Source organism: Alligator sinensis, unplaced genomic scaffold (assembly GCF_000455745.1).
Source record: "Alligator sinensis unplaced genomic scaffold, ASM45574v1 scaffold1499_1, whole genome shotgun sequence".
NCBI lineage: Eukaryota > Metazoa > Chordata > Crocodylia > Alligatoridae > Alligator > Alligator sinensis.
The window spans coordinates 46,959-59,234 of record NW_005842494.1 but is presented as its reverse complement, the minus strand read 5'-3'; the positions used below and the strand labels follow the sequence as shown (position 1 = coordinate 59,234).

At 46.8% G+C, this 12,276-nt stretch overlaps 1 protein-coding gene across 1 annotated transcript in view; it reads right to left on the bottom strand.

Annotated features, from left to right (window-relative positions):
* The window catches only part of LAMB3 (laminin subunit beta 3), a 75,039-nt gene that overhangs the window by 29,501 nt on the left and 33,262 nt on the right, over positions 1-12,276 (bottom strand). The window contains exons 2-3 of the mRNA XM_025212955.1: positions 7,257-7,321; positions 6,352-6,506 (exon numbers count right to left, since the gene is read on the bottom strand). Of these exons, the coding sequence (XP_025068740.1) occupies positions 6,352-6,506; positions 7,257-7,305 (204 nt within the window). The 5' untranslated portion in view covers positions 7,306-7,321. The remainder of the gene's footprint in view (positions 1-6,351; positions 6,507-7,256; positions 7,322-12,276) is intronic.

Below are 12,276 nucleotides of genomic sequence, written 5' to 3'. Positions count from 1 at the left end.
TGCTGAACAAGTGTCCCATGGAGAAAGTGCCTGGGGTTGAACAAGATCCATGTTCAGCTTATCTGTCCTTCTGAAGAGCAAATGTGTAATGGCTAGTTTTCCCCATGCAGTCTATTCAGCCAGTAGTTCTCCCAGTGAGAGCTGGTTTAAAACCTGCTACAACTGTCTGGAAAAACAAGACGGTGCCATTTATCTGCACACAGCAGTGGTTAGGGGATTAACCAAAAGTATTACTCTTCACCATTTGCCAATAAAGGGGCTGATGTGATGTCTCAGAGGCATATGCAATGGTTAGTATTTCTGCGACTCAGGATAGCCAAAGTGAGGAAAAACAAAGAGAGAATGGGAGCAGGGAGAAAAGAGTGGCTACCACCATTCAGGTTGGGACCTGTCTCTTGCAGGACTGAAGCCAATATTACGTGCACTAGTGGAAGAATAAGACAGACTACAGCCATTGCAAACCCCAAGGCCAAGTTCTCTGGGAAGCCAGTCACAAGTGCTTGTGCTCTACCTTGAGGAGGACAGACAGGAGAAGGCAGACTGGTTTGTTCCACAGTCAAAAAGTTACAAACCAATGACTCAGAAATACGCTTTCTCCACAGATGGCCCAGGCTTGAATCCTCCTTTGGGTCAGAAATGAAAATGAGCTTGTTGGCTCGGGGTCTTCTGTCTCAAGGTCTTTGATCCTAACCTACCCAAGGGCTGTAGATCTGCCCCAGATGGCCAGAGGTGGGGGAGAAATAGTAGCATGCTTTCTAGCCTCCATTCACTGCTTGGTCAATTTGGGTTGTGCTTCCTCAGTACAGAAACTGTGCAGAGATCCACAGTCAGCTCATGCAGGCTGCACACCGAAGCAGCCCTCAGGTGGTCACAAAACAGGCAGAAACACGGGCATTAGTAGGATATTCCTTCGCCAATTTTCTTCTGCTTATTTGGAATCCACCTAAAGGCCTCAAAGCTACTGAGACGGGTACCGATAATAAATCTCAGACAGGGAGAGGAGAGTGATGCCCCCTTATGTAACTGTCCTGCATTTGGAAGATTAGGTGTATCTGGTCACAGATGCCACTTCCCACTTCCTCACCTGGCTTGGCCACGTAACACTGTCCTGTTATCACTCCATATCTTGGGATGATTAAGATGTCTGCTCCCTCTTCATGGCTACTATACGCTAACTGCCTCCCCCCCCCCACCCTGTGCCAGTGTCCTTGACCTCATGCAAACATTTTAATATCCAAGGTCTTTCATGTGATAACCTCGTGAGAAAGTTGGAGTGGTGAGGTCACCTGTAATCCTCTAAGATTATCTGATTCACCTGAACCTTGTCTGTACACAACTGGAATTTATTTTTTTACTCCACTCTTCAAACATTTTTTAAATATTTGCAATGCCATGAAGGGCACTTGGGGTAACTCAGAAACCAATTAGCCAGAAAGTAAGCAGAAAAATTGCAGGTAGTTTTATATCTAAGCTATGTTTTAAGTCTACAGTGCATTAGCTACAGAAACAAAGGTTGCTAAAGGAGCGTTGCTGGCCTCGTGATCCCATCCCAGCAACTCTACCTCTGCTCTCATATCAAAGGAAACTGAAAGGCACTTCCACCTGCCACGTCATCCTGGACCCACTCACACGACAGGTGATCTTGTGATTAAGGGGTCTATTTCCCAAGGTAGGCAGACACTGTTAGCCAGGTTTTCTAACTCCTGCTGCTCTCTCTAAACTCAGATCTGGAATGCAAACGGTGGGGAGGCTGTCAATAGCCCTTTCTGCCATAGATCTGAGACCCTAGATAGCTCTCTCAACTTCTCTGAGCCCCATTACCTCTTCTGTAAAATGGAGACCATGATCCTTTCTTCCTTTGTCAGCTTTGTCTGCGTAGATCATAAGCTCCTTATGGATGGGAGCATCTCCTTGCATGGATTTGCACAGAGGACAGTATCTCAGGCCCCCAGCACAAATATCATGTCAAAAAAAGGAGGGGAATTAGTCTGAAGCCTTGAGATTGCATGATCTGGTCCCAGACACATTCAAAGTAGGGTGAATGCAGGAGAAGACAACCAGAGGATTGTGCAGCTGAGCCCAGTTACCCACTTTTCATCCCAGAAGCATCCAGGAGCTGCACATTTCTGTGCAAAGGACATAAAAAACCTACTGAAGTCATTGTGACTATCATGTGCTTAAGTACTTTGCTGGGTCAGAGCCCTCAAGAGCAAGGATGAAACTGGGACCATTCTGCAGTTCATGGCACAATTCCCATGGACCTCAACAGGGCCAGGATTTCACCCGGATGCCTGCACCAGACTTGGCCCCGTTGTAAACCGTCTCCACAGAAAGCCAAGGAGTAAGGAAGACGGGCCTCCCCGTCACTCAGACACAGCCTCCCAGGGCAAGGAGGGAAGCTCATAACTAGGGAAGGATGTGCACAAAATGCAGAGGCCTCCGGTCTTCATGGGGAACGGGTTGCGTTCTTACTATGCCGTAGCCATCGTGTCACAAAATCCTAGTGCACAGACGGCCATGCGTGGTTTTCATACAAGTCATCTGGAAGGTAAATGCCAGGCTCTGCTACAAACTCTACTTAGACCTACTAATACACAAGGGAACCACACTCGGCCTTGTCACCCCTAGGATTTTCACTGGTGCTGCCTAACACACGGCAACTGCCACAATGTTTTGAACATGGCATTTTCCTAGCAAATTACTGCTCAGCGTTTAGATAAATAAATGGCAGCTGGATTGAGCCTCAGCACCAGTGTTTGCTTCTAGCATTCTTGGGTTTTTTTAATTCATTTTCTCCAGTTTTTACTTGCTGTGCTGGCTCAAACCTAGCTGTCCCAAGCCCCAAATGATATTTCAAGAGAGCTCATTCGTTGTCCAATTTCTACCCCCTTCACTTTTTAAATTGTTTTTATATCTCCCTTTGCTATAAATGGCTATACCAGCTTCCTTCTGGACAGCACCCTAAGCCAGGAGGGTACAAAGTATAAAGGTTAGAGGGCCTCACAGTCAGGGCACTAGAAGCAGACAGTGGCCTGGAGATTGCCAGTAGCAAGCGACCTCTGAGGATTGCAAAAGAGCGCCCTTTGGGATAATTTAAACTGGCACCAAAGGCAGACAGCAAACACCAGCCAGCTGGCAACAGAGGACCAGCAACCCCTCATCCCATGCCCTCTCCTGATGTTGCAAAATATAGATGCTAAATTTGCAGCCATTTGCTCTGTGACATGTTTGTGCTGTGCGCCAAAGTGGACTGAGGAGCCCATAAGGGAATGCATGGCCTTTCCCTGCAATCGGAGCCTCCGCAATTAAGATGAACCCTACTTCCCTCCTGTACAAAAAAAAAAATAAAGCCAAAAACTCACTTGAACAGAGAAAAAAACATTAGGAAATGCTGAATGAGTGGGGAGGTCTCCACCCAAAAAACACTGAGCTGAATTATTTTTGCACTCATTCATCATGGTAGGTGCAAGACAGGAGTGGGAGCTGCTGGGAATGACAGTCAGCCTATGGTTTCAGGAAGAGAGAGATACAGATATATGCTGGAGAGAGGACATGCAAAGCTACGAGCAGAGGCTCTTCTCTCACTGTCCCTAGCCTCACTTACTTCAGCTCGCACGTGAGGCTGACTGCATGCCTGCCTCTTCTTTATGCCAGAGCCACGCAGTATCTTGCAGAGCCAAGCCTTCAGGCTCATTCAGTCTGAGCTACTCTTAGAAAGGAGAAATTATTGACCAGTGGACTCAACTCTGCTCACCTTGGTGTTAAATTAGGCAGTGTGAAGGAACACAGAGACTGAAGACAGAATCACTTCAAAGACTCCATGGACAGACAGGACCTTTGCCATCATCTACTCTGATTTCCTGTATAACCCAGGCAAGAGAACCTCACTTAGTTCTGCCTCAGACTATAACTTCTGCTTGAGTGATAGCATGTCAGCTAGAAAGACATCCAGTCTCAGCTTCAGACTGTGAGAGGGCATCTGCCTTATCCTAAACTACAGCAATCGATGCTGATATAATAGGCTTGCCCTCTTTTCGTTAAACCAGGATGCCTGCTCTTAACCAGGCCACTGATATCACCCACTTGGATTAGCTTTTGGAAGATACTTATGTTCCAGGTAGGTAAAGCAAGCTTCCCTTTTGCAGAACACATAGAGACTTCAAAAAGTCCAAAGAGCAGGCAGGTTCATACATCCCATTGATTTTCAATGGCACTTTTCTGCCATATGGGCCTATGAACATTTCTTGCTAATGTATTAAAACTGAAGGGTTAAACCTCCAGAATGCAAAACCTATAAACTCCACAAAATCTCAAGCCACAAAAGACTGCTGCCATCCCTGCTCTGAGCCCACTTCAGTTTGGTGGAAGCAGTCCTTGTATTACCCTGTGCCTCGTTTATCTGCCTATACAGACATTTGATCTCTTCTCCGGGGATCCACCTCACTTGGGTTGTTCCTGAGTTATTTTTCTCCCAGAGTAGCCACCTTTACTCTGGGGAAAAAATATGTGAATGTCTGTACACATGTGGTTTCTCCTGAGAGAGCAGGGACATATACATTTAGCTCACACCTTCACTTGATTCATCTCAACTTTTCTGAAAGTTCCCATGTGGACAGACCCAGAGATGGGATCGGATGAACATGCTTGATTTTCATTTGGACTGCTTAGGCCTGTCAGGTCTCCCGTGAGTTTTCCTGCATCCTTCTGGCTCCCAATGTCACAAGAAGAACAAAGGATGGATATTGTGGAATAAACCTGCAGTCAGGATCATAAAACTGAGGATGGGAAATTTACCCTAAAAACCAGCCTGGCAGCATGTGGCACAGTGCCATGGCTGTGCATTAACAGGAACCAGGGAAGAAATCTACCTAGGCCAAACCAATAAAGATGTGCACTATTTCCAAAGGTCAAAGTGACCTTCAAAGTGGCAGTAGGTTGTTTTGCATAAAGCGAACCTGCCATACCCAGAGCTGCAAAGCAGCTCTGTAAAGAAGGCACTTTCCTGACAATACCACGAAGGGCTGAGACTGAGCTTTAGAGATGCCTAACCCAACCCAACAGCCGGCAACACAAAAAATAACTTAGAAACCCCCAAATCTGTCCAAAGCCACAAGTAATACACCAGGTGCAAAGGTTCGGGTTAAAAATTCCTGTGACAAACTCCCAAGCAAGGGAGTTCAGCTGCAGGCCCTTTTATAGCTTCATTACAGAAAGCACTTGGCCAAGAGTTTCCAGTTCACAGCTGATTCAAGTGGCTACACAAGTGTGGAAATCCTACTGAGCCAACTATCAGGTAACACATTTATCATTGTATCATGCCCTTCAGATTGGACAGGACTTAAAGCCAGACTTGTTGAAGCAGAAAACGTTAGCCAGTAAAAGCCTGTTGTTCTGTTCAAGCCCTCGTCCCTCCCTCTGCTTTTACACCAGCTTAGAAAGACTCCAGTTTCCTTGGCTGCATTAAACCCAGGTTTATCGCGCAACCATCACAGGTGATTATTGAGATTACAGATCACAAATTAATATAACAAGGCTTTAGGCCACGGCTGTGCTAGGGGAATTAATCCCACAACATTCTCAGTCCTTTGCACAGATGGTTTTCTGATGCATCCTAACTGAGAGTCAGGGCTGGTTTCAGAGGCCAGGAAGCTGCAATTAGACCTTTGCACCCAGAACTTTTTTCTTTTTTCAGCAAGGCTGGTTCTTTTCCCCTCTTCTCCTGACAAACATCAGCAGATGTAGCCAAAGTGCATTGGCTTGCAGCTAGTTTTCTTTTTTGTTTTTTGGGGATGAAACCCAGAGCCAACTCATTTTTTGTCAGAATCTTGCTTGGCCACTTCTTAGGAATAACTTAGCAAAGGAGTTTGACCCACCAGAGTTAACTTGCATTCGCAGCTAGGAAGAGAAACGAAGTTGGAGCCAACCTTGGAGTCAGAGGGCTGGCCATTCTGAGGAAGCCTGGTATCATTCAGGAGTTCACAAGTACAACCAAACAAAATGTAATGGTTTCCTGTAATTTTGATCTGAAAATGTTGCTGCTACAGATTATTTGCACTTTGAATTTTGCTTTCAGCTTTGGGTTCTAACCGACCATAGATGAATCAGCCTCACTACACAATGCTATGTCTACACAAGCTGCACCACTCTTTTTATGCCCTGAGTATGGACACAGTTCAAAGGGTAAATACACTTACCATTACCAAGTGCTTTGATATTCTGGGGATAGGGCCATATGAATGAACAGAGAGAGGGTGAACTCAGCACAGCTGATAGGGAAGGGACAGGACAGGCGCATGCCTATTAACCTTGCTATGTAATGTTTATGAATGCAGAGAGAAGAGTTGCACGTACTTCTCCATATGGAGTGCAGTAGGTCTCAGCTTGAATGAGACCGCAGGTAGACGAGGCTTTCAAGTGATGAATTCTTCCTACAAGCAGGTCTCCCACAGGTGGGTAGCAAGCGCCATGTGAACAGGTTCCCTGGGCAGCCAGTATCTGTGGTACAGCTAAAACACAAGAACTAGACTTTGGTAACAGAATATATAGGGGGACACAATCATCACTGCTGGTGCCAGAAACGAGCCTCATTCATTGACACCATCTGACATAAGAGGAAGGGTACATTGGACCAACTAGGTGAGCCCAAGCTTAGTGCTCAGGCACAAAGCAAGCCCCTGGCATAAATGGGGGAAAACAAAATGCATCTTTTGTCCTAAATTGCATTCATTTTTGAGAATAGGAAAAGATGCTTTAAAATCAGGGGCCCCAATTAACAATCCCTTCTTAAGTCCCTTCTCCACCATGTTGCATTCAAAAGCCATTGGTGTTTAACCTGCTGATGTTGCTGAGATCACTGTGTGTCATGCTGATTAATACGACGTCATTGCTACCTTGCACTGCCCTGTCTGCCCAGGTCTGTCTGGTGTCTCTTGCCTTATACTTAAATTCTGATCTGTTTGGGACAGAAACCTTTTTTTCTTAGCTTGTACAGCACCTAACACAATGGTCATGATCCTCCTGCCTGCTACCACAGTACAATTATTACTTCAGCATGCTGTGTTTCTAGCTGCTCATGCATTAATCACCTTTGCAAGAACCACTGGTAGATTTTACCATGAATTCACTTCATTTCAGGTGTACGCAGGGCAATAGGTTTGTCCACCCCCTAAATATCCCAGTAGAGTTAAACAGAGCAAACACAGGCCAAGTCTCCCCAAGGCCATCTTAGCAGCACAATTAAGGATAGTAGAGCTTACCTAGGAAAATAAGGAAAGACCACAGGCTGGGGAGGTGAGGAGACTCCATGTTGCAGAAGGCTCACCTGTGGGAGAATTGGAAGAGTGAATTAAATGGTACTGAAAGCACAAATCATAGCCCCTTGCTCTTCATTACCATTTTACATCAGGGTAACTCCCATGACTACAGTTACTCCTCATTTGTGCTGGTGTAAGCAGAAGAAAAATCAGCCCCTCAGGCTAGACACAGCATAGATTTGAATTACATAATGCTAGAAGCAAATGCAAAGATCCTTGGCTTTTCTTTTTAACTGGTTAGTACAACTACCTGCTCATAAACATGGAACCTTGTTTTGTCCGATTAAAAAAAATCCCCAATTTTCAGTTAAAAAAAAAGTAACCCCAAATGTACATTTTTCCAGGATTAAATTGTGGATTTTTTTAAATCAGAGAAAGCCAGGATCTCTGCTCATAAACTATAGCTAGGATCCACGCCCCCAGGGCACTGACTTCTGGGATCTTTGTACATTATTTCTACTGTCTCTGAAGAACCACAGCTAGGATAAAGCAACCCTTTTTTAAGCAATGTCTGAATTTCTTTGGGAACCTGAGCTCTTCTCAATTTTAGTCAAAATCTAGTGAGTCTCTCAGAAAGCAAACACACCTCAGCAGCGACACCTTACAAAAGACTACCAACCAGGCAGGCCCCTTCTTGCTCTGCCCACAGTGCATTCAGTGTTTGCCATCCCAGTCTCTGAACTCCAGCAGGGACTGCAGTTTTGACCTGGAACAAGGCTGAGAATGCAGCTGGAAGGGACAAAGTCTTCCACAGGTTTGGGGGAAGGTGGAAAGTGCAGCAACGCTGATGTAGCATACAAATGTTTTCCGCTGCTGCAACTTAATCCCACAAGACTGTTCTTGTTGCCTGCCCTGAGCTAACACCAGAAATCCTCTCCGGTGCTGCCACTTTTCCTGCATTACTGTGCACGGGGACCAAGCCCTGGCCCCTGGTGCCTGTGCAGTGCTGTACATACCTGGCTAGGGGCTAGCCTTTTCTCCTCTCTTCCCCCGTTATCCAGCGGCTGATCTGAATTCTCTCCTGAAATAGCAGGGCAGTTTCCTTTCACTCTCAGCTTTTAAACAGAGCCTCACCTGAGGAAGTATGTTCCTGTGGGTGTAGTAATGATAAAGGGAGTGATTCAGGGATCTTCAAATGAACACACCCATCTGCCGAGCAACTCATTCGACATCCCAGACAGTGCCCACAGCCGGAGACAGAGCTCACTGAGCATTACCATGCAAGCAAAGACTCCTACAATTAATCAGAAAGGGAATTCATATCTAAAAGCACAGGGTGGGTCAACACTGCAGTCAGAAGTATGACTTCACCTTGCAGACATACCTGAGCTAGCTGTAAAGCCGCAAGCTCAGGTAACAGTCAGTGTTTACTCAGTTTCTCAGGCAAGTTTTAGAGTCTGTGCTATGCTTCACAGGGCGACAGCTATGCCACGGATGGACACAGGAGCTGGCTGCTTTAAAGCTAACCTGAATTTGTCTATGGAGCTGTCGTCACATGGGATTTGTCAGTATACTCAGGCGTGCTTGACGTCAAAGTTGCACCACTAAATTCTATATAACTGCATGCCCCTTCCCCATCTCAGTGCATCCAAGCTCCTCAGAGTCAGCACAGAACATACTCTCCCAAGAATCTGGATAGCTATTAGCATTATCCCCATTTAACAGATGGGGAGTTGAGGCAGATGCATGAAAACCCACATTTTCAAAGGACCTGGCTCTGAAATAAGTGACTAGATTTTCCAGGATGCTTAGCACTTGAAACAAACCACTTTACAACGGTCACACAGGAAGACTATGGAAGGGCTAGGATGAATCCAGATCTCCTGACCCTGAATGTAATCACTCATTCCTACACTCATTTACATCAGATTAAGTTCAGCAGAGCGACTGCTGAGCTACGCATCAGTGAGAGTGGCCTCCTCATGCTTTTCAGCCTGCTGGTGAAGGGCATGTGAAAGTGCGAACGCCTCATTTTCCAAGTCTCGTACTGCTTTGGCTATTCTGCTGGAACTGCTGACTGTTGTGTGGATGCTGGTTTCCTCTGGCCCGGATTGCAACCCACCAGCTGACTGCACACACAGACCACCCACCTGCTCAGAGCACAATGACTTTCAGGCACTGCTCGCGTGCACTGCATTTGAAATGCAGTCAGAGAGGTGGAAAGCTTGCCACTCGCTTGCCAAGTCCCCAGAGTCACACAGTTCCCATTAGAAACCAGTGCAACCAGGGGTCTCTGCTCTACCCTCCTCTCTTTTGTGAATGCATTTGGATCAGGCCTGAGCTCCCCGTAACGCTCATCCAGAATGAATTCCATACTCCAGCCCTTCTCTCTGTGCTGCTGGAAAGCTGGCTGTTAAAACAAACTACTCTGCTTTGGAGCTCTAGATTTTAATCTGGTGCAAAATAACTTCGCTCCCCCTCCTGCCAGCCTGAAGTGCCCAGGGCCTAGAGAACATCAAAGATTAAAAAACAATCAGACCTCAGGCTACAGCATCTGAGTTCTCTTCTGGTCTTGGGTGTGCCAGTCGTGTGGCATCACAAGCATCACTCCGAGGTGTGGTTGCCTCTGGAGGAGCTCAGTTAATAAAGTTGAAATACCACATTTTTTATCCTGGAATCTGAATTCTGCCGAGCCTCCTCCCTCCGCTAGCAGCTCACAGCGTGTCTGCGGGAAGTAACGGGAACACTGAAGAAGACTAAGGGTGGGATTTATTCTATCAAATGTGCCCAAAGAGCAGCGACACAAAGAGGCCACCGCTGTTGCTAGTGCTTGTGTACCGTTGGTGATCGTCTCCCACGTGTAGTGTGAATGTGTGTCTATCTACACGGCTCCTGCACAGAGAAGAAAGGCCAGTCTCATTCTGGGCCTTGTGTTATAGTACCCAGGAGTTTTGAACGTTAATCTTCGTTACAATTCTGTGGTAGATTATTCTTCCCTATTTTGTAGAGAGGGAACTGGGGTAAAAGGGGACCGAGTGTTCACCTCTGGGGCTTTCTTTTGGAACTGCCTCTTATATCAAAGCCTCCTCTTTGTCTTGCTACTGGCAATGATTACCCAACTGGTGCACTGCTGCTTTATTTAAGCAACGATGCTCTGAATGCCCCTGTACCTGGGTACCACTCATTTTGGAACATAGGACTGGAAGGGCTTATCCTAGGCCATCAAGGCCAGTCCGCAGTATTTACAGATGACCATTCATCCAAAGAGTCCTAAAAACCATGCATTCCCAAATACCAAACACCTAAGTTAACTCCCGTTGACTTTGGAGGGAGCGGGATCTGGCCTTCCTGGTAACAGTCTCTGGGCCAGCCTTTCTAAAGGCCTCCCTCGAAGAGCTTGCATCACTGATAAGATCGGTCACCTCGGTGAGGCAAGAGCAGCCTCTTTGCCAGCACCCCTTGAGAAAGCTGCAAATGCTTTACATGCTCTTCCCATTACTTCAAGTTCTGAACATGAACTGCTAAACGCACCAGGGGTTCACAGTCCAGGAAGGGATGCTAATGCAGAGCGTTGCAATTCTGTGGCACAGACCCGGGTCGGGCAGGGAAACGCACCTGCCAGCTGCTCCGGATTTATCCTGAGTGCTCTGTTCCCCACCCCTCGTCCTTCCCACAGAGCTCCCAGACAGGGAGAAAACAAACACCTGGCCTGGCAGGCTGGGCAGGTTTAAACAAGAGCAAGAACAGGGTGGAGCCTGGTTTGCAGGAGGTAAAACAGAAGCAAACACACTGCAGCTGGGGCTCACGGTAAAGCACAGGGCTGCGGGACGGGCTCTAGCCTCACAACTGGGGGCACAGGCTCACCCCGTCCTGCTGCAGACTGCCAATGAGACCCTCATTAGGGCTGAGTCCTGTATCCCATCTAACGGCACATCCGCAGCCACGCAACTTCATTTTTTGGCACTTAGGCAGTTTGCCATTCAGCTGGGCACCCACCCTGAGCACACACAGTAGGCCAGTGTGGCCCCAGGGCAAGATGGGATGGCTCAGATACATACACAAAGCCAGGTAAGTCATACCATATTAGGAGCTGGGGCAGAAATGACCCTGCCATCCTTTATCCCAATGGTTAGGGCACTTTCCAGGGAGCAGGGCACCCAGATGCTCAACCCCCCCACACCCAAAAAGGCAGCAAACTGCTCTAATCTCCACGATGGGAAATAGCACTGCCCTGTTTCATGCATTTTATTCCCCGTCGTTTAAAGATTGTGACACATTAACAGAAAGGCCACATCAGTACCTGAGAAACAGAACTGAAGAACTGTACCGGGGGGTAATGATCGAGACAGCTCCCCACTTGGAAGAGGGGACATGCATTTTTTTTTTTAATGTCCTTTTTGGAAATAGCACAGCACACTGCAGCTGAAAGCTGAGTTCCCATCAGCGCCCATAGGCTGAGCCAGGACATTCCCTGGAAGCAGACAAAAATCGCTCTGTCCAGGAAGTGGGTTGTGTGAGTCACTGGTTAGTACTCTGCCCTCTGAGCCAAAGCTCTAGTACTAGGAGAAGCTCTGTTGCTCAAAGTGCCACCTTTGTGTTAGTCATAGCTATAGAAAAATAAGGCCGGCAAGGAGCTGGGTTGGCTAGCTAGTCAACTCCTAATAAAGGCAGGATCAGCTTGGTCTACACCCTTCCGGACCAATGTTTATCCAACCCGTGGGAGCAAAAACATGATTCTGCATATAGCGTGTTGACTGGGGCTTACTAGGTACATGGATGTGACACACCTTCAAGGCAGACGCACAAGGGGAAGTTCCTTGCCGCCTTCATTTCAGTGTTTAGAACAGTACCTAAAACATCATTTAACTCAAATCATTACTTGAAAAAGTAGGAGCAACATGGAAGGTTGATGATGTGCTGTTTGTAGTAATCTTGTTAGGGAGCAAATTGCTGCAGACCTTAATCTTGTGCGTGAATTTTGAGTCCTACATGACATAAGGGGAAAAAATACTTATTTTAAAAT